This window comes from Zootermopsis nevadensis, unplaced genomic scaffold (assembly GCF_977971745.1).
Source record: "Zootermopsis nevadensis isolate Lab colony 2312 unplaced genomic scaffold, Znev_1.0 Znev_ptg000003l, whole genome shotgun sequence".
NCBI classification, from domain to species: Eukaryota; Metazoa; Arthropoda; class Insecta; order Blattodea; family Termopsidae; genus Zootermopsis; species Zootermopsis nevadensis.
The window spans coordinates 5,473,976-5,498,942 of record NW_028259135.1 but is presented as its reverse complement, the minus strand read 5'-3'; the positions used below and the strand labels follow the sequence as shown (position 1 = coordinate 5,498,942).

The following is a 24,967-nucleotide window of genomic DNA, read 5'->3' as shown; positions in this document are numbered from 1 at the left end:
CTCGAAAGCCGAAATTGTCACAGAGCTTCCTCAATCTTTAAGATTACAAACCATGCGCTCTAATTTCATCCACAAATTTTAATACTGTCCATAACATAATATTTTAACCATAATAATTCTTGTGTATAATCTACATATAATACAGTGAGTTTTGTCAATCATGCTGGTGTGCAGTTATAAAAATTGCCATGTTAATGCTGCCAATCAAGTTTTGACCTTATGGGATATCAACTACAGGTTTATATGTACGTTGCACAGCTGCAACGGTAATATTGTTAAGGGATTCTCAGTCTTACGATTTACATTATAGAAAAGTTATTAGTTCCTTTAGAGGCTAAAATGGAAACCTACAGACATTTCACCAGTTCACAATTTAATGTTACTTTTAAACAAAAGGGCAGTTACTCATAGGTTCCATAAATATTGGTTTAATAGGCAAGCACATATTCTGTGCTCAAAGTTGATTCTGCAAAGGGTTTACATATGCTGCCACCAACAGGACAAACAACTGAAACACAATCTTTATAAGACAATTATTTATTTTAAGATACCGAATAGTCACACACAGAAAACAATGCCGACTCAGCAAGCAGCACCGGGAACTTGTAGGTAGTCTACCCAATTTCATTGCCAGGAAAAGACCCACACAATTCAGCCCTAGAAAATGGAATAGACATTACATGTCCTACCACTGGGCAGAGACTGACACCCTGGTCCCCATACAACATAGCAAAACAGAAGACCAGGGTGAACTCTAATGGGAAAAGGTAAGGCCACACAATAAATGTAATTTATAAATAAATCCTTTTTCTCATTTTCATCATAAGAAGATACAACTGAATTCTCAAGAATAACTAATTTTAATATCATTCATCTTAAGAATAATCCTTAAACAACTGTAAACATAAATTCTCATTCACACATATTCATATAAATTAAACTACCATACAAATATTTAATTAATTTTCTCCATTTCCATTGTGTATTACATTTTACAATCCAACAAAATTATGGTGCAACTAACCAGAGGAGGAAGATAAAGCAACGTGTTAAAATCAATCACCTCAGTTTCTCAATTATGGAGGCCACTGCTCCATTCTCCCTAACACTGCTCCTTGTTATGATCTACGTTGATTTTTGTACAATAGTTACTGCAGTCCCCATCCACATTATAAATGTATTAACAAACTAACATGTTGCCCAAAGTACCAAAGAACATCTCAATGTTATGTTTGGTGAAACCAGTTGCTTTACCTAGACTCATAGTTTATAGTTCAAGGAAAGACAACCAGTCAGAAGAAGCGTGTTCTTTGTCACACCAACCATCTGGAATGGTCACATCTTTTCGACAACTTACTGGTAAGGTACATTTCTGATGTCTTCCATGGTTAGCACATAATACAGTCTGAACGAATCAACCACATATTCAAGTACCAACTCTTCTGCATCCATAAACACGCAACATCGTCTTTACATCCAATGTGGTATCAACGCCTGCTCTGGTTCTGATACATTATAGCTGAACACTTTAAGTGTAACATAAATTAGGTGTCGTACAACACATTCTGTTAATTACCACTTCTTAAGTAAATACAAACTTTATACAAATTAATTTATACATTCAAAACTGAAAGGAGAAGTATTACACTACACATTCTGCTGATTTTGCCTTCTAAAATTATTGCTGAAAACCTCACAAATATAACCACACCAGGACTTCCATCTTCAAGTTTCTTACAGAATCTCTGAAATGTCACAAAACTAATTGGATACGCTGCTAATTTTTTTTATAAATTGCTAGTTCCATTCACAGTTTCTTCTATCACTTCCATTTGGTTCTCCATGTGTTGCGCCCCGTTCATCTTCGTCTTGTAGGTTCCCACAGCTGTTGACCATAGATAACCTATGTTAACTGCACAAAATAAGAAGCCAATGTAACAAGGGGGCAAGTTGTTAAAATATATCAACATAGGTCATCTATGGTAACAACTGCTAGTGATAGGAGAATGGACCAGAGAGTCTCGAGAGGAGGCTGGTCGGAGAGTACTACCTGGGGTACAGCTTTCAGATTTTGACGCAGTGGCACACTTTTCCTATACATAAAGCATAGTCAAGCTGAGATAACACACAACATTAAATACAGTAACTTGCGCAGCATACATGATGCTAACAGTGTGTGTTTACAGGTTTTTGTTTTAACAAAGGTGGGTCCTTTCATTTCTCCTAAAATTTCAGGACAATCCACTGTGACGCCAATACATCATGCAATTTTCAGACATACGCATATAGTAAGTTTCCCACAATACTTACATCTACGCCGCCATATTCATGCAAGGATGAAATGACAGAATGAAGTTCTTCATTATCATCATTTTCTAAAGCTGCAGAGTCTGGAGTTCCTTCTGCCTTTATGTCAATGAACTCAGTTTTAATATTTTTAGGCATCACATCTGCTTCATCACCTGAATCAGGCTCAAACTTCAATTTACCTATGACATTCTGAAAAAGCAATGCAACTGGCCATTATGTACTGATATTCTGCTGGAATTATTGTACAAACAAAATAAAATTCCTACAAGTAAATGAATGTTATGTGATACAAGAGTTACCAAAGAACCTGAACAAAATATGTGAAAAGGCATCTATTCGGCATATCCTTGGCCTGACTTTGGCCATTCGGGCACCCACCGTTTCGCAGATATAAGCATGAAAAGAAATGACTGTGAAATTTATAAACGCTTCTATACAGCATAACCTCAGGCCAATATTGTCGTGACCTTGACCAAGACACGACCTGGCATTGACATGAATATGACCATTCGGTCACCTGCCATTCCTCATAAATAAAGCAACGTGAGTGAGTTATTTTTTCAAAACATTTATAACACAAGAAAATCTTCTACATACAAACATCTTCATTATAATCCAAAGTTATCTCAGTCTCTTCTACAAAATGTGATAGTATATAACTTTTCACTTCTGCCCCCTGTAGATTATGGACCTCAACAGAACTGAACCTCAGTTTGTAACTTACACACATTTAAGCTCGATAATAGCAAAATAATAATAATAAGCCAATACTACATAATGTGTGTCACATATGTAATCACAATTATTCATAAAAACCTGCCAAATGAAGGTATAATACTCAAGGTTACTCTTACTTAAAAACAACAAATGTAAGGACAATTTTCTACTCCTGAAATCAATCCAAAAATTCCTATAAACTTGTGATTTTAATGGCTTTGTCAGCAAGATATGGCAACAGTTCTCGGTGATGAGGCTACAGTAGCAACTGTACACATCACTGACTGTGCAGCCACCGTGACCTGTTGGTGTACATACTTAAAATTGGTTCTGCGAGCATCATGGATGGATTATCACACAGTCTACATGTCTATGAACACAAGCTGCCTAGAAAATATACGAAAGAGTTTTAGGATGCTTTTATGCAATAGAAATAAGACAAGAATGTTATATAATGAGATTACCCTTGGAGTTTCTATTTTACATGATACTCTTTATGATGAAAAGTGTGTTGTCATTTAAGTACTCATGAGTAAGGCTTTCTCCTGCTTTTACAGTCACATCAAATAGAATTAAACCACTAAACCAGTGCATTACATTTCATGTAACTCCCAACAACTGAATGTGTAGTTACTATCCTGAAACTTGTTATCCTAGAAGTTAAGTGCCTTGAACGTTCTTTACGACACCTGCACTAGCCTTGAGGCTCAACCAATGTGCTATTCAACAGGTGCAAAGCATTTCTCCTTGGAACGATGACGCACACGATCACTATGTAGCACGAATATCCAATGTGTGAAATACCACATTGCTTACTGCATTCACAATATTCATATACTAACCTGAACGTCTCTTCAAACTACAGGTGCAGGAACTTCAGGAAGTTTTCTTTCTCGACCTTCAACAGAAATGGATAACGGATCAGCCTCACTATGTGGTGTGGATTCTGTCTTCAAAACAGCTTCACTGGCCTGTAAACAAACTTACTTCTTAGATAATCACAGAATTAGCTGACCTGTGAAAAATACCACTGTTGCACTTATCTGCATTCTTAACCCTTTGCACGCCATAAATTATGTGTATACAGACATTATCTGACAATTTAAATACTCTTTTTAAACTATTTCCCAGTACATGAAGTGCAAAAGAGGGTTAAATGACTACTGGGAATAATTTCTATGGTTTATAATGCCTGTGTCACTGTTTCACTGCTGGGAAATATGATGTGCGTTGGATCACAGCTACTGTAAATTTTCAGGAACTTATCAGGATTTCCATTATGAAATGCAGGTCACTCAATATTTTCTCCACCCTGTGGTACAGCAATTCAAGAATCATATCTGATAAATGTAATTCCAGAGGAAAAAAACGTACCTTCAAACATGTGAATGCAACTCACTATCAGAATGAAATGATTCAGACTTTAAAGTAATAATACATAATAACCTTCTTTGTAAGTGAATACAACACTTAAACCCTCGTACAATGGTGCTGCCAGCAAGAATTTAATTTTGGAGCAAAATGATTTGCTAGTATGGTACTGACACAGCCATCTTGACTGCACATAAGCCTTGAAGCACGACCGATAAAGTATAAATTACACGATCAATTAATAAAGGACAATTCACATAATAATGGATATGTTAAATATATCATTATAGTTAACACTGTAAGGAATGCCGACAAATATCATTAAGCTATTAATTTATTTTTATTTTCTTTCATTATAATGAAATTTCCTTGCTACAAATTCTGTCACTCCACAAAAGTTTGTTTTGCTGAGATATTACTGTATTATTACATTTCATCTGAGCATTTTCCACTGTCTATGGTTTAAATTACAAAACTCGTGCCCAAAATTCACTCTGAAAGGCACATCTTTGTCTTCTCATGGTATGTTGCTATCCAACCAAGATCAGACAAAACAATCTGGATACAGCATCAGCAAATGACCATACCTGGATATGGTGGCAAACTTGTTGAATGCCCCTGTTGTGTTCATTATACTACAACACAATGCTTAAAGGGCATTTAAATAACTCTTTAACAATTTCCAGTCCAATGCTGAGATGGACTCCGATACACATTTCACTCTGTTTGGTCTAATGATGAATTCAAATCAATACATAATTCCACTAAGACGTTTTGCTCCTACAATGTAACAGTGGGCATATGAACTTTTTAAGTTTTCTGTCAAGGAACTCACACTTGCCGATGGAAATCACTTCAGTCTACTAATGGCATTAACCTGCAAACGAAACAACTGCATGTTGATATTTGAGCAACGGCTATCAGCACTTGTTTGGAGGGACTGGGAAAAAAACATTAAAATCCTCAGTCAGGGTAGCTGGGGTCTGGGCTGTGATATTAACCTGAGACCTCATAAACACAAAGCAGGAATGCCAACCGCTAGACCGTGACACACAGTTAACTGTTCCGACACAGAGCAATGGCAAAGCAAAGACGACGCCTTACTCCTGCAGACATTTCCACAGAGCAGACGGAGGTGTCTGATTCCTCGACTGCTACGTCTCTCTTCTTTTCACTTTCATTCTCTTCCAGAGATGATGGAGACTCAGAGTCCATGTTCCTGCAATCTGTATTTACAGTGGGAACCCTGTCAACACCCTCTGCTCCATGATCATCTGATTTACCTGTCAACAATTTTGTAACATTCACGTAACACATCAAAACTAATACTGTATGGCACAATTGGTATAGAATACTGGCAACATCTGCTAAGGCAATTACAGGTAGCCCTCGATTTACGCCAGGGATGCGTTCCTGGATGAACCGGCGTGAACGGAATCGGCATAAATTGAAATTCTTTTATAATGTAAAATCAATGGGAAGTCAATGACATGCGTTCCCAGCACCCATACATTGACGACTAATATAATGGCATTACATTTAAAGCTCTGAAATAACGTAAATAAAATAAAGGGAATTTAAAAAGTATATTTTATACACTTACAATAGGCAATTTGTTGGTGTTATTCTAAATCGGCACAAATCGAGGGCTACCTGTATTTTATATATGTGGCTTTTCTTTACCTTACATTAATGAGAATTATTTATGCCACATGTCTCTTGAGCAGAGATACCAGTATGTCTGCCCAATTTGAAGAATACTGTAAATGACTTTTCCAAGATAAATGAGATCCATGGTTGCGGCTCTGGGATTCTGGACAGCTTATCAAAGATGTGAGCTCATAAATAAAATCAGCACTTCAAGGGCTAACATACTAACTGATATTTTGTATGAGTAATTGGTACAATTCACTAAACAAAAATGCTTCATAGGTATGTGTTTTTGCAAATAAAATTGTCAGATTGAAACATGGAACATCAAAATTTGAATGCCAATGAAAACAATCATGAAAGATAAAAAAATACAACCCTCCCTCACATTTGTACACTTCGAAATGCAGCACAAATAACAGTCAAACACGCCAAGATGCAAACTTACGTATTTTCTTGCTGGTTTGAAGTTTTGGAACAAGTTTACAGGATCTTAGGAGGCTCCTGCTACAATCATCAACAACTTGCTTTGAGGGTGCTCCAGAACATTCTCCAAAAATGGAATGATCAGCTAGTGGAAAAAAGTCCTGGGAACTACCTATTAATGTCTGTTGGTTATTAGCCATCCTTATTACAGAACACTGGCTAAGAAGGTATTCTGGGTAATCAAATATTGTTGGCATAACATCCGCCTGAAGGTGCCTTCGGCCGTTAACCTTCCTGTAAACACAGTTCGAACATTAACATTCAGCATGAGACAATTTGTTAAGAGGCAGCAGCAGTAACAGCAGTTGTAGAGTGGTAGTAACCAACTTGGATGCCTAACCCTCTCTGAGGTCATCAGCATGAAATGAGGCAACTGAAAATTCAAGCAGTTTACATTGTCCAGAGAAAATGAATGTTATCTCTTTACAAGACATGGACTGTGTGAGGCATGGGTTATTCTGTGTCAAATCAAGATACTTTAGGGGCATAATTTTCATAACTATCTGCAAACCTGTCAAAAAAAAGAAAAAAGCTTCTTTGGTCTCTCAGAAAGTGACAAATATGAAATTTCAAGTTTTCCTTCAATTTTTTCCTTTTTGTTCTGGCTCACTAAAAGCTTATAACTCTGGTTCTAATTATGATGGAGAGCTCATTCCTGTACCAACTGAAAGTTCTTAAAAATTGAGCCTTTGTTCGATACGCACTCACATTAACATTTTGGCCCTGACCTCTGACCTTAGTTTATGAAGAAACCACCGGATTCATGCAACTTTTTCCCACAGCACTCTGTGATAATTCCAGTATAGCTTTGTATAGTATGATGCTGAAACATGATAGTTATGAGATATGATCTGCTTTCTGGTTGTAGTCTGATGCTACATAACAAGTCATGTGACCTATACAGACATGCCGCATGGCATCACAACCCATCCAGCCCGTCAATTCACACCCGATTTCAGCAGAGTTGAGATGTATTTCCTTGTCTGGTTCTGTAGTGGCTTTGTCAATGACAAAACTTGTTTTTACTTTTCCTAATTATGAAATGACCGTGCTACAATCCTCAAAGTTCTAAATGTTTTTAAACAATGTTGTAATCCGATGGATGTTAGCCACAGTGAAAGTTCCAAGAAAAACCTGAGACATACATCTGACTGTATGATACAAGAGGTTCCTACAATTTAGAAACGACAAGTAATATGTGACAGATAAAAGAAAACTAATGCAAATTTTCCCAAACGTTTTGGAAATTAAGCAGTTTTCTCTTCACATTCAGAACTTGACAAATAAAAAGGAAGACTTGGACAGTTTTAAAACTGAGCACACTCACTTTGTTTCTTCCTTGAACAAGAACTTGGAGACTTCAGAAGGGTCATGACTTTCCCACTAAGAAGTTGTCACAAGTGAAGTATCTGTAGGAAAAATTCAAGAAAGTCAAAACAGCCACAAAATAAAAATATTCAGTTTAACAGACTCCAGTGGTAGTAACAGTTCAGACGAAGTGATAGCACAGGTGAAGGGAAAAGTAAAAAAAATGAAAAGTTTAAAATTTTGACAGTTCTTCTATGCTGGCCAATTAGGAAAATCCGACAAATGTACAAAGCCTCAGATAACACGTTTTGGATTCCCAAGAAACTAAGGAAGGAATTTGTCAATCCAAATGTAAAAATAGGGAAAGTGCTGTACTGTGCAACGGCTGAAATGATGAAACAATTTTGTGTACGATGAAATCAGCAGCATCATGCCAAGGGCAAAAGATAATGTTTCAATTACTTAGAAGGCAAGAGGGTTCATCTTTAGAAATGACTGATGCCGTGTAACCTGAAAGTAGCCTACTTAAGTCCTCAGAAACAAAGTCCTGAGGAATCACTAGGCTCCTCAAAGTACATAGAATTATGACCAAAAAACTATGCTGGATGTGAGATTCTCATAGCAGTGACCACAAAAATTGCTGTCTTCTGAGTTGAAGCATCATGTAGTGACTTATCACCCAGATGATGGAGGCAGCGAGGACCTATGAAATGTCAGTAAACTTCTACCAGACTATGCGGTGCAATAATCTAGAAGACAGCCATCTTCAGACTCACTGCCGTGAAAACCTCAAAACCTACGTCATATTACCAACGTAGCTTACCACAATCTTTGTCAAAAGTGACCAACAACATGAGTGTGCGTGTAATGTATAGTTGTAAAAATTACATCAACCCATTCATGTCACAACACTAAATTTTCCAAAAATGTACCTAAGAATCACAAAATGTTATGGGAAAAATTCAATAAAATCCAACTGTCCAATTTTATCATAAATTAAGGTCACAATGCTGAATTGCCCTAAATATCATGGGTAGTACACCAAACAAATTCCCCTCTCAGGACCTTTCCATCTGTATAATGGACTCTCTACTTCAACTAGGACCACAGTTGATTAGACATAAATTATACACTAAAACTGTACATACATACTTTCAGGGCACATTTATTGTTATTCTTAACCAATCTGAGTATGTATTTCAGTTGACAAAATTAAATTATTTTCATAACTTAGCCACATATCACCAAAATTACTGAAATGTGTAAATATGGAACTCTGTACATATTATCACCTACAGAATGACTCCCAAGAACATTTACACTGAAAATTCAGCTTCAGGCAGTCTTCAGATAATTGGGGTGAAACGGGATGCAATTCTATTACTCTGACAAAACCATCCATTTACATACTCATTTACTCACGTCAGACATCTCACACAAATGTATATGTGTAAATAAAACTGCAATGTTATTTTGTACACCACTATATTTATGAATTTATATCTCCTGGAACATGCATTCCAAAGTTGACAACTGCTCAGCTGGTCAAGAAATTTCCCTCTTCATTATGTTCATAACAATTTAAGCCAGCTGAATCCAGACCACACCTGTTTCTTTAAGTTTATCCTATGTGTGCATTTTTGCACCAGCCATCACACCCTACATTTCGTTGCCAATGTAACTTGAGAAGGGGTACAATAATGAAGTTCATTAAAAAAATTTATCCATCTTCCTGTTACTCTCTCTTGCTCTTACATCCAAAAGTGGAATATACTGAATAATTAATTGCTACAGATTAATTTCTTCCACATTCATAGCAAGTATGCACAAAACTAAAACAAACATTCAGGCTTCTATAAATTATTTGCATTTAATACATTACATTTTACTACACATTAAAGTAGATACAAAACTAATTTTGACTTCAATATTTTTTTTTACTTTATTTAACACCATGCTATCAATGTACAGGACCACCCCTCGACCTCTGACTAGACAAGATCAGGTTAGGAATTCAAAGTGAGTAGCGAGAAATTTTAGAAACATGAAATACGAAGCTCTTCTGTCGGTGAATCGGAAACGGCATGTTTCTCCGAAACGTTGGTACCATAAGCATAAGTCTAGACAAGCATCAGAACGTAAAAAAACAAAAAACACCGACGACTGCAAGATAATGCAAGCAAAACGTGTTGGCTGTGGGCAAATTTTACCTATAGTGTGTGCGAGATACTTGTCGTGCTTTCCGGCGTGCTTCGGTATTCGCTTGCTGCTCATTCTGTCTGTAGTTAATATCCATTCGTCTCCTCCTTTTCCGAGCAGCATCTAATTGCCTTCTTCGTGCTTGACTAATTCGACGTTGTTCAACCGTTAACCTCGGACGAGGCATTCCACGTTTAACTTCCGACTGTTGAGAGTAGATCTGTCCTACATGATTGAATACTCACCACGTTAAATGTCACCACTGCCATTCAAACCCAGAAAGAAAAAACAAATTGCAAACAAATGATGGTCGAACAATTTTAGTAATCCGCAACCCCCCCCCCCCCCCCCCCAACCATCGGACGCGCAAGAAACATACATGTAGTACCATGTACCACCAACAGATCGCGTACAATTCAGTGTTATTGAATCCGTAATGCTGCGCCTTGCACACTCTCGTCTTTTCTGCCAATTCAGAGTCAAGCGATCAAATCTGCAAGGCGCGTCCGAAGCGGATATATTAACTTTGCTTACGTGGCGCTGTCCTTGGTTCCAGCGATGCGATTGGGAGAAAAGGCGGACGAAGTCCAAGCGGTTGACGAGATCTTTTGATATTTTCGTGCGCATCGCTGCATCTCGATGCGTTGACCATACAGTACAAGGAAGGGTCAGCCGCTGGAAAACTGTGTGTTCTGCATTTCATAACAATGTCAGAAACGTTAGCGGAAATTATAATTAATGAAGTGAAAAGCAGACGCATGCTTTGGGATATTAAGCATAAGAGTTATCATGATCGGAAGCTTGTGGACTGGGAATGGAGGAAGATCGCAGAAAATGTAGCAGAAACAAGTAGGTACTTTTTAAATGTTTGTTTTCAAAGTAATTATTCATATTTGTTTGTACAAACTGATTACATTAGAAATAATAAAATACTGCAGAAGACACTGTGCAGTGCTGAAGCTGAATTATGTAAGCACCAAAGGGTGGAGCTTGAAAAACCCGCAAAATTTGTTCCTTGCGAAAACATCTCTTTTGGATGATGCTTTGTTTCTCTTTGGTGGTGGCATATATGCCCTCGGGTATTCTCTTACAGTTGTGAATTTATGTATGTCCAGTTCTGTTAAACTTTCTAAATCTCTTATCATCGTGCAGCAATGTTATTGCTTTAACAACGTGTTCAGCATATTCTAACTAACTAACTAACTAACTATCTAGATGGCTTACCGAACCCGAATGTTCATCACCGAATTAACCAAAGACCTCCACCGGACCCTGTCTCCTTCAACTCCTACCTCCCATAGATCCCGCCTGAGATTATCCTCCCATCTACGTGTAGGTCTCCCCAGAGGTCCCCTTCAGGCTTCCCAACCAGTACCCCGTGCACACCTCTTGTCCCATCCATGCGCGCTACATGTCCCGCCCATCTCATTCTTCTCGACTTAATCACCCTCACAATATTGGGGGAGCAGTACAGATTTTTAAGCTCATCATTGTGCAGTTTTCTCCACGCCCCATCGTCTTCCCTCTTAGGCCCAAATATCCTCATCAACACCCCGTTCTCAAACACCTGCGATCTGTGTTCCTCCCTCTGAGTGAGAGACCATGTTTCGCACCCATACAAAACAACAGGCAAAATTATTGTTTTGTATACTTTAATTTTCAGGTTCTTAGAAATCAGACGGGAAGACAAAAGCAGCAAGCATTTCAAGAATTTAGTCTCCTCCCAACTTCCTCATGAGTGTCATTTTGATTTGTTATTGTTGTTCCCAGATATTTGAACTTTGCAACACTTTCAAAGGATTTATTAGCCACCCTACGACAATTCTGCCAGCCTGTCTTCTGACGACGAGATACCAACATGAACTTAGTTCTTTCTGAATTCACTTATAGCCCCACCTGTCTACTAGCCTCTAGTAAACCATACATGGACGGCATATTCTACATTTGTCTCAATTGCCTTTTCTGAGACGAAATTTTGTGACTATGCTAACGAAAGAACATTCCACTACCAATCTAGTCCGAGACAGTCTACACAATTAAACTTGTCATTTTCTTCTTCTTGTAACTGAGCTCGTGCGAAAGGTCTCATCGCCAAGGGAAATAAAAAAAGTGCTTTTATTATTGAACCTGGCAGGCATTTTTCTTCTGGTATCTTAATTCTTCCTGATGCAGTTGTAAAAAAACCAAAGTCACTGTCTTTTCCAAAAGAGCCAAGATCCACAGCGATGAAGTTGTGATTCGCAGCTGTGACTGCAAGTAAGCCGATAGAATAATAATTCTTGTAAATGTAGTACATGAAACCGGAATGTGGTGGGCGTTTTATTCTTGCGTGCTTGCCATCAATACACCCGATTCAACTGGGAAATTGCCACGTGTCCCAAAAGCTTTCTGCAATCTTTTCTTCTTCTTCAAAATGTGCAACTTTGGGTTCTGGCATGTAAATCTGCATACAGCTTTACATTCTTGCACAAGTGTTACAGCGTTTTACACTTCTCGAAATGCTGAATGAATAAGTAAGTTCCCTGTAACCAAATACCTACAAACAAGAAAAGATTTGCAAATTTTTCTCTCTCTCCTTTCGTGTGTAGAGGAGGCAGTGAAGACCAAATGGAAAAACTTGCGAGACACTTTCCGCAAAGAGTTAAAAAAGGTACCGAACAGCCGCCCCGAGGATGACGCAGAGATGGCCCCGCGCTACCCTGGGACTTGGCCTCACTACGATGCCATGTTGTTTCTGCGACCTGTCATTACTCCAAGACAGACCAAAGACAACGTTCAGACTCCAGATTTATCCTACACATTCGCGAGCGAATACGATAAAGAAGGTGCTGAATGTAAAGAGAGAATTGATGCCAACGAAAGCGACATTGAATCTTCGCAGTCTTTTCAGCTGAACGCGTCTTCGAACCAGTCCGTTTCAACTTCCCTGCCCTCAACCTCCGGAACAAACGAACATTATGACAAAACCCGAAATTCAAAAGTAACGTTCCAGTCGAAGAGAAAGTTAAGGAAGGAATTGCGACAGCTTCAAAATTCCTTGTCCGGTGTTACTGTGCCAATTGATGGAATTAAAATATCCCCTTCTGCATCCAAAAGACTTAAACTGCAGCCCACCGCGAGTTCTGAAAATTTTGAGAAGGAAATATCGGAAATCCTGTCTAAGCAACTTTCATTGCTACGAGGGAAGTCTGGTGAAGATGACGAGGACATGAACTTTTTCAAATCTCTAATCCCTCACGTCAAGCAACTTCCTTGTATTCATAAGTTGAACTTTCGGAGCCGAGTCCAAAATTTATTGGCCCATGAGCTGTTGAAGATATATGGCAGCTCATGCCGGTCTCCTTCCGCTACTCCACGTCAAAGAAGTCCTTCTTCTACCTCATCGTCACCGACGCCCTCACCAGCAAATTGGAGGGACGATGAATACTGATATTGAACGCGTCAGGACAGGACTCGTCCAGTATTGATCGCTGGTCCGGGAAGCTTATGCGAGGTAGGACTGGCGCACACCGTTCGAGCAAAAAGTAAAAGCGCTTTTTAGCACGATGGAGCAGAATTAAGCAGAAAGCATTTTGCTCGTCTCACTTTCTCAAGCCGGCCATTCACGATCGCTAAAGATGGATGACATCCGAATGGATGACGTCCAAACGGATGTCGTCCAAAGAGGTACTACATTCACGGTCGCGTCACGCCAGTCGCGGTTTGTTGTCACTCTGTGAAGTGCGTGGTGTTTGCGATGGACGAAGAATTGGTACTACCTACGGCAGTATGCCTGTATATTAGAATGAAAAAACCAAAACGAAAGTGATCAAAGCAATGGCTCTTAAACAGAAGCAATTTAAGTCACGTCAATTTAATTAGTGAACTGAGTTTGGAGCCGTCAGACTGGAGAAACTATTTACGAATGGATGAGTGTGCTTATTTCCGCTTATTGGGGCTAGTCACGCCTATGATACAAAAACAGGACACGAATATGAGACAATGCATCAGTCCTCATGAAAGATTGTCAGCGACTTTGAGATTTTTGGCTTCAGGCATGAACTATGAAGAACTGAAGTATGTGACAGCTATTTCTCCACAACGTTTAGGAGTAATTATCCCCGAGACTTGCAGGGCAATACTGCAGTGTTTGAAAGGATACCTTAAGGTAAGGTCAGGATTATTACTATATTTGTTAAAATATAATTAGTTTCTGAATGTAATTAGTTTTTTACATTTAATTAGTTTCAATTAGTTCGTGAATCACATGACTGATGATGCCACTTAAGAGGCGAAACATGTCTCATAATATATTTTAACTTATTTGTAAAATACATGGCAACTCTCTATATTTATCAATAACATCAATAACGAAATCACGCCCCGACATTATGCAACTTTCGACTTGACTGGACGAAGGCTCGTGGCAGACTGGCATGAGAATGGACCACGTTTCCGCCACTCACGATACGATGGCGCGATGGAGTGATGGAGCGATCGGATGGATTATGGCTCGACAGAATATCCAAACGAGCCCACCGCGCCACGCCAATGGACTTGAGTTTCCGCATTCACAGTACAATTTTGGAGCGACACCGCGCCATTTGGACGAATGGAGCGATCGTGAATGGCCGGCTTCAGACCATTGCTCGCTTGTGAAGCTAGATGTAGCATTTTGTTGTGCGCATGCGCCAGCTGCTGTTCATCATTTGTTTTCAAGTTAGAATACAGTCTTGCTCGCTTTTATAGCACTGAATATTAAATTAAGGCACTACAAGTGTTGCAAAATATCATTTTACCTACTGAAATCAGATCCAAACTCTTTCCTTATAATTAATTTTAAGAGTATGGATGTTGGCTTGTTATTTATAATTCATTCTGCCTTCTGCGATAAAGACTGCTTGTCACTGCCTTGCCCAGACTGTAATATTGGACCTTGTCGTATAGAAGAGTGCCGTGAGGAAACACACGTCGTTCAGACTGCGCTTGCAGCAGCACGTATTGTACGTGCCTACCATGCGAGCTTGGAACACTGGCTTACGAGATTTATTGCATTTCCTTGAAGGCTAAAAAATTCACATTACTTAGATAAACCCCGAATTAATGATGGTGGAGGCAGTAAGTTGCTCTGAAACGTCGGTCAGGCTACGCTGCAACGTCTCAGGAGACAGCCATCTTCTGATATGATCCACACACCATTATCAACAAGATCTAGAAGTCTGTGTATACGAAGGCAGGTTTCGTTAGTTATGCCAGGAAATTTTGTTTGCGTGACATTTCCATTTTGAAGTCGGTTTCGTATTCAGGCTATGCCACATTGAAACAAAGGAACAGATAATTATTTGTTGCATAATGCTACCTTTTAGAGTTCTTTATCTACTGAAGTTAACGAGGCATTTAAAATACAGGTCACCCTGTTTCTTGTAAAATAACTTTCCATTTTAAAATTGTTTGTCTATTTAGGTCACTCATAATTCACACGAAATTTCAGTTAATTATGTTTTCCACCACAACCAAACTTCGATGACTAGATGTCATTGTTGGTTGACGTCACATATCATTTATTACATTTATTACAGTTCACTCCAGATGAAGGCAGCTTTTTACAGACGAATGTCGTGTCAAGAACGTCCTCGCGTGTTAAAGCCCTTGCTGTACTCCACGTTTGCCTTGCTCATTGTTTCTATACAAGGTCTAAAGTAAAAGTTGGCACTTATTCTCCGAATGGAGTACACGTACTTTACAAAGGCATTCTTTGCGATTTATTATAACTCGCTGGTCCTATGTTAGTTTTCTGTACATACGATTGTACTTTTGAAAAGATTTTGGAACTTATAACATCACACTGAACACAGAATATCTTTGTTCATACCAAATCTGAGGTAAGAAAATATGCATTCCATATTTGAGAATAATCAGAGCTTGTGTGCCACTGGGAGAAGGACGAATTTTCCTAAATAGAATAGGATAAAATTGAATAGAGAAATGCTGAATACAAGAGAGTAGAATTTGTTTACATTCTATAGAACCTTTATGGTGGGAGCCAAGGATCTAGAACAAGTCATAACACGAATACCAACACAATACAAATACAGAAACAATAAACATTTAATTACGTATTTGTTACAGTTGATTATCATATTCGATAATTTTCAATTGAAGTAAATTCTTGTATAGTGTAGGAGTGAGATAAAATACGATGTTTCGATGTTGACTTCAATATCATAATTTAAAATATTAAAGTAAGTACTTAATAACTTAATCCCTGCTTAGTAAGTAACTTTCTGACAACTAGTGAGGTTAGTATTTGGCGTATGGAAGCCATGTTTATGTCTTGTGTTGAAACTAGCACGTCAGATTTTTTTAAAAAAAGCTCTTAAATGTCCACAACGAACGGCAGAAATGTAAGTGAGAATTCACTCGCATTTCTTAAAGACTTTTTTACAGATCTATTTCTATGACTGGAGTGACTATCTCTTTTTACCCCTCCCATTTCAAAATGTTGCCGTTTCAAATCAATCCCAGAAATGAGGCAACACATTTCTCCGAAATGTTGGTGCTCTCCAACAGGACCAGACGACGCCACGTGTTCAACTTCACTGCAGCCGGAATGCCAAATTAGTTAATCGCTAGATTTCGACCAGCTTTGTTAATGTTACTGTAAAATCCCGAATTTTGGTGAAACCTAGGTTTTACCAAACAGTCTTGGAAAAAGCTTGAAAAAAGGACTATTTGCGTCTTATTTCGGGGTCTTACCAATGGGCCTTGGTAATTGTTTGTATTTACCATAGACAGGATATAAAATATTAGGTTAGATGTCTCAAATTATTTTATTCCACAATTTTTCTATTTTTTGCAATGGCTTTATCTATTATTTTGACTTCTGTCAAACTTTTTTTAAAAATACTACTTACATAAGGAACGTGTGTTTGTAAAGTTGTAATTTGTATTTGTAGCCTAGTCCTATGAACGACTTTCAGGATATAAAATAAAAAAGCCTTTCTAAGATAAGAAATTTGCCTTCGCTGCTATCTGTTTTTTAAAATTATATTTTCAGACAAGGAAAAGTAAAAGGTTTACGCGATGGAAAAAAAATAAAGTAAATTACGTGTGTCCTGACTTCTTCAAAACTGTACCGAGTTCATATCTGGACAGCAGCTCGGGGTTCATATTCTGTACGAGACTGCATTAATACCGAAACAAATCCCCAAGCGCATTGTAATCCAGCGTAACTTCAAACTAGTCCGTCACTCACTGGAGACTACAAAATGCTGTGTGTTTTTAAAACGTTAAACATATTTGACCTTTTTAAAATTCGTAGACAGCGCGTGTTATTTTTGTGCCTTGTACGTTGTTATTCTGACAGTACAACAAAAGAGTGGCAGATGTTTCAAAAGTAAATACATCGATATTGTCTATCACGAAGACAATAAATAATACTCCATGACGCAATACTTTTGTCTTACGAAACCCTCTCGCCACTGGGCTATCGGAAGTTAAATACGTTTGTGGTAAGTATATAAGCAGTACTGACATGTGAACATTAAATGTTTAAGGCAGAGGAGTTAAGACGAGAAGAAGTTCGGACTGCTAATCTCTAGCAGCCTACTGGAGCACTGTAAATTGAACGGAAGAATAAAACATGGCTGATGAGCGTTGTAAGTACAAAGCTGTATTTAACTGTTATTAAGATGTGAAATTCAAAGAGACGTAGGATCTAACCATGTTCTCTATCGAAATGTTCGATTTACATTAGATCATCACTTTTTTACACGACATGTTTCAGTTCTAAAAGAACCATCTTCAGGTGTATAAAATTATAGAAACTTAAATATAATTTCTTAAATGCAGCTTTTAGTCAGATGTTTATCAGATTTCAAATGATGTTTTCTTCCAGATTTTATTGTATTTTTAATGTATTCGGAGTTGTTCTGTATATGTACGTCGTGCTTAACATGATTTTGTGTGTTAGTCAATTTAGTATTTTGGCGAAATAAAGCAACGAAAACGTCCAAATGATAAATGTAATTAAAACTCAAGGCCTTCTAAATACTGAAACACATTTTCATGAGTGGTCTCCTGACGCTTATGTCGCGCTAAACCTTGGAAAACAACGGGCGGCGATCACAGAAATTACTCCTTCGCCAATAATGGGATTCCACTGTTTGGCCAGTTACGTCACTGGCAACGGTAACCAGGCTGATAAATGCATACAAACAAACAAACAACTCGTTCCAGTCCTTTGTCTTCATTCAGCACTAGCTTAATGAGGGGTGATAGCTGTCTTCTCGTTTGTCGCGCCTTGTGGTATGGCAGAAGTACACCAACGTTTCAGAGGCCCCTGCTGCCTCCATCATTAGGGCGATGAGTTATAAAACAAGAACCTCTGAAACGTTTTAAAATTCCACCAAAATACACGGCGCGGTCATTCCAGACGACAGCCATTTTTGGACTCAGTCGTGAGAACCTCAAATCCTACGTAAGCAGAAACGTCTAAATCAATCGTAGTTAATAAAAAATCCCAACAATGTAAAAGATAATGAGCCACTTTTACCATTATTGGCAGTGTCAAGAGGATCTGGACTACACAAAATCCAATCATCACCTTCCCGTTACCCTTTTCTCAATATGCAAAAAATTCTAACCTATGTTAACTTTACCTAACCTAACCAGACAGTTCTGACAACAGTTTTGGTTTCCCCACTGCCTACTTAACATTTTAAAAAAGCCTCAATGTATATTTTCCATTTGCCAACAGCAATTGACGGCATCTATGACTGTCTAGAGGAGGAACCTCCCTTGTCCGGAGAGTGCGACGAAAGGTGTGTCGAGCTGGAATATAATGCAGGCACTTGCAAAAACATGAAATGTGCTTGTCCTTCCTATGGTTAATAAGTGTCGGTGTGAAATTAAAGCAATTTGTCGACCTAATTCTGTGAAGTTAATTTGTGTATGTTGACAAATAAAAGCATAGAAGCGAATACAAATACATTAATTTATTCCCTTGGTTCGGCTGTGGATATGTGCACTACCTATCCCTTGCCACGTTTAAATTTTCTGGGTTTCCTTGGTCCAAAGTTTTACCTACAGAAGCGTCTTCTCGCGTGACTGTGGAAATAACAAAGCGACATACATATCCCACAAAGCCCGAAGCGCATTGGTTGAGACAATGAATTTCGTTTCCTTCTTCGGGCCGTAAAAATGTAGAAATTTGACTCGGCCGCCGCTTCAAATCTCACCTTCATGTACGCCTTTAACTTCACTTACCAAATAGTCCTTGGACCAAGAAAGCCAACCACGAAGGTGAGGGCGGAGTCCACCACAAGAGTAGGATATCGTTCCTAGAATGTTTAGCCATTCCTGCGTAAGAAATAATTTGCTGGAAATGTTAAACCGAGCCTTAAAAATTTAACGGGGGTGTGAAGCAACCAACCAATCAAACACCTTCGAAGACGTCGGCCTCGTGGCAGCGTCTTGCACTGTCTCGTTCGAAACCCAAACTTATCGTCACTCAGCACCAACCCACGCTCGTTTATCCCCCGTAGGACCCTAGTGAGTCCTCGAAGGTGCCATTCGCACTGTATAATAAAGCCTGATGTTTCTCGGTTCAGTCGGTAATATTTTGTGAACAAAACACTGGAAAAAGCTGAGGAGTCTGATGGATAGTGGTGAACCCATGTTGAACGTAAATGCAGTGGGAATTATAACATTCTGGGATGAGAGTAGAGCCAACCTTAAATCAAACCTTAATTCGGTGCGGCTGCATTATAATGGGTCTCCTATCTCATGATTCAAGATCACCAACGTTTGATGGAGTTTGGGATTCATCACCAGCTGCTGTTGCAACGGTAAAAGAAATAATATACATCCTTTACCAGGCCCAAATTCTAGATGTGCTGTTTGGTTTGGGTAATTTAATTCTACCCCATTGTTTCCTGCATGTTACAGCACTGTTCACGCAGGGAAGGAAAGATCTAGACCAGGGGTGGGGAACCTTTTCGTGTCGGAAGGCCGCATTAATTTGGCTGTAATCAAATAAGGCCGCATTCAAGAAACTTCAATTAGATATACTTAAAAATGTACATTATTTTGTAAAAATCTAACTACTATCTAATTAATAATTTCAAAAAAATGAAAACTCATGGTTAATTTTAAAGTGAACTAACCTTTTAATGACTTTCTTGTATCTGCTTCTTGTTGGAAAGAATTTGAATGTTTGGTTGCAACATGCACTAATAAGAATAAAAGAATTTGTTCTGTAAAATTTTGATTCAGTCAAAAGGCCGAACTTAAGGATCTAGAAGGCCACATGTGGCCTTAAGGCCGCAGGTTCCCCACCCCTGATCTAGACTGTAACTAACTCTTCTAATGTGCATCTGATCCAATCTCTCGTAGAAGTCCTGTTAACCTGTCAGGCGCCTGGTGCCTGAATGTGCTGTGAAGACGTGCAGCGGACTTGGAGGTAATGTAATCGTCTAGTCATGAGGTCGAGCTCAGACTATGACCGCCCATCAAGGAAGAAGTGATGTTTCCGTTTTCAATACATCCACACCCGCACATGTCGCGAAGGGTCAGCGGAACATAGACCTACATTTGTCACTGTCAGCTGTCCTTTCGAAAAATACAAGAACTTCAAAACTTATTATAACTGGATACTTTGACAGGCCATTGCAGTATTACACCCCTAGGAGGTCTGACCCCTATTAATTGGTTTTATGTAAAAGCAGGCATAAGTGACCTAGAGTCACCACGCGATGTAAAATGTCAAAGTTGACCTCGGGTATCGAACCGACCAATCAGGTGTATTACATTAACTTTGACCAATATCGTGCGGTGAAATTAATTCAGCAATCACCTGAAAATAAATACCTAAAGCCATAGCTGAGGCGACCTTTAATTAAACCCCGTAAACCCAGCATAAGAGTCTCATAAATTCCTTCATCAAAGCCGATCCCGCCTTGGCAACAAATCAAACAATAAGAGGAACGCTTACAGTAACATCCACACACTCCAGATCTCAGCATTAAATGGGGGTTAGAATAAAATAAGATAATTTATAGTCCCAGACCAAGAATGCAGAACATGTCAGAGCACAAATACAATATACGTTTGTGGAGTGTGGATCGGAGGTGACAGCCGGGGGAGGAGGTTCGTGTCTTGAAGGTCTGGTGGTGAGCAGGACGTATAGAAAGTTAAGTGAGAGACGCAACAGTTGTTAGGGGTAAGGTAGCGCTTGTGGGAATTCAATGTCGGAAGCGAAGGGGAGTCATTTGAGGGTGGCGAAATCTAAAGGGTTGTGTGGGGGAGATGATGAAGGGCGAAGCCACGTGGAGGGGGGATGCGTGGGTTGTGTGTGCACGATAAGGTTAGGGTAATCTTTGCGAATGATAGGTTAGCTGATATTTGTTTGGCTTTGATGAGGGTGGTTAAGATGTGACAGGGCAGAAAGCGTAGAGGGTAAACTCAAACATATTGGCATTTTGGACAGATTTATTTCCAAGTGATGACCGCACTTAATACTTCGAAGTGCGAGCTGCAAAAACGCGTGTTCGATGCGTGTATTCCGATACGGATTACTCTTTTCAAGTGTCTTCAAAATCATCGACATCCCACCCCCAAGAGTTATATATACAACTGTTAAGTTGTTATCAAGTTTTGAAGAAAATCAAAGAGCATAATTTTAGACAAGACATCAACGGCATTACGTTCACACGAAGTACGTATCATGAAAATCCATTTAATTATTCTGGAGTTATTGGGATAAATCAAAGAAGGAGGAGACGAACAGATCTATACAGGGCATAAATAGCATGTTGAAAGATGGAAATGTGGACTGTGACTGATACTGATAAAGAAGGCCCACTGCAAATTTAGTTACGGGGATGAGAATATAATACGCGGCAGAATATTTTATGAATCTGTGTTGAAAATTGCCGGTATCGATTGAATAAGTATTTGAATTTGTATATACACAATGAAACATTTGCGACCCCGCGTTCATAGGAACATTTTTTGTTATTTATGAACCTGGAACACGCACACGAAATTTGTAAACATACTTTTAACTCACACTGTATATATACAGGACGAGTCAGGGTGATTTATCACGGGCTACGGCTTATAAAGTGACCACAATATGTCGCTGTATCGGAAGCGAGAACTGACTTAGAGGCAGACGATAAATATTAAATACACCAACAAGGTCACGCCAGACACTTACACGTGTAACGTATCAGTAAACATGGCGAACAATGGAGTACAAACTGTAGTGCTTATCGGACATAAACGAGGCAAACCACCTTAACTTCACTCAGCACGCCAAGAAGAAGCAGATTACCGGAAAGCCAAAATTATCGACATTTTAAAGAGCCGCCTAACTAAGTCCACGAAAAACAGTCCTTCGTGAGAAGCGAAGCTAGTCAAGAAATTCTCATCTTTACATTTTATCCGAAGGTTCATCACCGTGTCCACAAAATCCCGCCACCTCCCTGTATGCTCATCCATATATATCCGGTCCATAAACGCAGCTCTATATTTGCAAAATCTATTTTAGTATTATCCCATTATCTTTCTCAAGTCATCGGTTTCCAAAGGATGGACCGACGTGTTCTAGGGCCGCGAGATGAACTTAACCTTATGTGGAAGACTCTGTCACACTTTTATCCAAGAACTGAAAATAGACCGTAAACACCTTTACGCCGCTTACGACCGGAAACTAGGTTTGAATCAAATAATTTGTATATATACATTGTTCACATATAACAATAAATTACTTACATAATGTAATATAATACATAAATTCAAACCTGACTATTCCAATTCAGATATGAAGCAATCACACTCAAATGGCTTAACAAGCATCTTCCTTTCTCAAAACTTTCCTGGTGGACGTCACGGGGACACAGACCCCCGTGATAATTTGGGGGGTGCATCAACCACCCCCCTTATGCATCTGATATGATCGGCGTGCCTACCAGTTCAAAAAGACAACAAGCAAACAAACTGCGCAGCAGACAGCAGAAGAAATGTCTCTACCACCGCTGACATCCGGTTCGAATCTCTGGCTGGACTGCAGAAAACCACGTGACTCACTTGGCGGCAAAATCACAGATATAAAGAGCAGAAACACGATCATATTCAAGGTCACACGATCATTGTCGGTTCCGGTTCTGGTCGTCTCACAATCAGTTCCGAAGCCTTCGATTATACCGGGTGTTCCACAAATGATACCGATGCTTCCAAATGTACAGGCGTCCCAGAATTATTTTTATATTAACAATCCAGAGCGTTGTTTTGTGGTGTATTGTGACAAGGATCTTCAACACACTGCAATCTTCAGGTCCGAGGTCGAACTCAGACTTCGACCACCCATCGAGGACGAATTTGGGATTTTATTGTTTAGGTCCTGAACCAATAAACGATTTCTAAAGAAACTGTTTGCGAAGGTCACACACAGACATTCTCAGATTTGGACTGCTGCAGAGGACTTGTAATTATCGCTCAGCTGGTCATCCAAGAACTCAAACACTCAAGAAGTTCAGAACTTCTTGAAACTCAATACTTTGACAGGCCATTGCAGTATTTCACCCTGACAGTCCGGAACAATATTAATTGAATTTCTGGAGTTTGTGCAGCGCTGTCCTATGTGACAGCGAAGCGGTCGGCGGCCAAAGTCCAAGATCAAATATTTTGATATTTTCGCGCAGGTCGCTGCGCTGGCCAGTAAGGCGCATGCGCAGAAGGGCTCTGACTGTGCAGTACAGGGAAGGTGCATGCGCAGAAAGACCGTGTTTTTCTATTGCAGTCTCTCACGTAGGACACAACAAGCGATTCCCTCATGTCATATGACACCCCATTCTGCTTATGCAGCTCGCTTCTTATCGCTCACGTAGGACATTGCCTTAGGCTCGATGCACACGAGCGATAAAATGTCGCGCGAGCTCGCAGCGAGGAAACCCGTGACAGTGCACACGTACCGTCTTCGCTGCGAGTTCGCCGAAAAACTCCCACCAGTACTAGATTGGATGGCAACCAAAATGGATGTGTACAGAAGAAAACGTGTAGTGTTTGCCTATTTCGTTTACGAATACATCCTTAAAAAACGCAATAGGAAGTATTGGACACACCGTTGGTTAGTTCACGGCTGTTAAACGGGGCGTTCGTGACAGTGTTTACAGATTTAAGAGAAGATGAAAGTAAATTTCATAATTATTGTCGTATGAGTATAAAGTCGTTTGATGAGCTAGCAGCAAAACTGGATGCATCCAACAAAAGTAAAGATTCTGCGATGAGGCTTGCAATACCACCTCCATGACTGGAAGGCGGTAGCTGTTGCGAGGGTTGCGAACCACGTGTGCACTGCCCAATGCTCTCACACAGTCTGCTGCTTCGCGGCGATCGACGAACTCGCTGCGAAGCAGCAGTGGTTGGCGAGCGCAGATATCTCGCCGCGTCCTCGTGTGGCTCCATTGCTTCACATGTACTGCTGCCTTAGGCCCGATGCACACGAGCGAGTTATATTGGCGAGCTCGTCGCGTTATTTTCTCGCGCGTTTTAGCAGTACATGTGAAGCAATGGAGCAACGCACACTATGGCGGTGACGCCGTGAGGACGCGGCGAGCAATTTGCGCTCGTCAACCACTGCTGCTTCGCAGCGAGTTCGCCGATCGCCGCGAAGCAGCAGACTGTGTGAAAGCATTGGGCAGTGCACACGTGCTTCGCAACAGCTCAGAGTCACAACCAGCATTTCTAGAGGAGGTATTGCAAGCCTCATCGCAGAATCTTTACTTTTGATGGATGCATCCAGTTTTGCTGCTAGCTCATCAAACGACTTTATACTCATACGACAATAATTATGAAATTTACTTTCATCTTCTCTTAAATCTATAAACATTGTCACGAACGCCCCTTTTAACAGCCGTGAACTAACCAACGGGTGTGTCCAATA

General features: G+C 39.6%; 2 protein-coding genes across 9 annotated transcripts; one reads left to right on the top strand and one right to left on the bottom strand.

Moving 5' to 3' along the window:
* Positions 1-521: 521 nt before the first annotated feature.
* Positions 522-10,379, bottom strand: LOC110832714 (uncharacterized). 5 transcript variants are annotated; one of them, XM_087340765.1, is made up of 6 exons: positions 10,053-10,379; positions 6,497-6,768; positions 5,400-5,681; positions 3,870-3,925; positions 2,311-2,499; positions 522-2,093 (listed from the first exon to the last, which is right to left on the bottom strand). In XM_087340765.1, exons 1-3 carry the CDS (start codon positions 10,226-10,228, stop codon positions 5,455-5,457), a joined length of 675 nt encoding a protein of 224 aa, XP_087196891.1. In that variant the 5' UTR covers positions 10,229-10,379; the 3' UTR covers positions 522-2,093; positions 2,311-2,499; positions 3,870-3,925; positions 5,400-5,454. The 5 variants fall into 5 exon arrangements, with proteins under 5 accessions (XP_087196891.1, XP_021925661.1, XP_021925687.1 ...); XM_022069969.2 differs by having other exon boundaries at positions 3,870-3,998; positions 5,503-5,681; XM_022069995.2 differs by having other exon boundaries at positions 5,503-5,681.
* Positions 10,380-10,512: 133 nt separating this feature from the next.
* LOC110832767 (uncharacterized) lies at positions 10,513-19,007 on the top strand. 4 transcript variants are annotated; one of them, XM_087340728.1, is made up of 4 exons: positions 10,513-10,890; positions 12,630-13,534; positions 17,577-17,678; positions 18,779-18,797. In XM_087340728.1, exons 1-2 carry the CDS (start codon positions 10,749-10,751, stop codon positions 13,469-13,471), a joined length of 984 nt encoding a protein of 327 aa, XP_087196854.1. In that variant the 5' UTR covers positions 10,513-10,748; the 3' UTR covers positions 13,472-13,534; positions 17,577-17,678; positions 18,779-18,797. The 4 variants fall into 4 exon arrangements, with proteins under 4 accessions (XP_087196854.1, XP_087196846.1, XP_087196837.1 ...); XM_087340720.1 differs by lacking the exon at positions 17,577-17,678 and having other exon boundaries at positions 12,630-14,188; positions 18,779-19,007; XM_087340711.1 differs by lacking the exon at positions 18,779-18,797 and having other exon boundaries at positions 12,630-14,188.
* Positions 19,008-24,967: the final 5,960 nt, after the last annotated feature.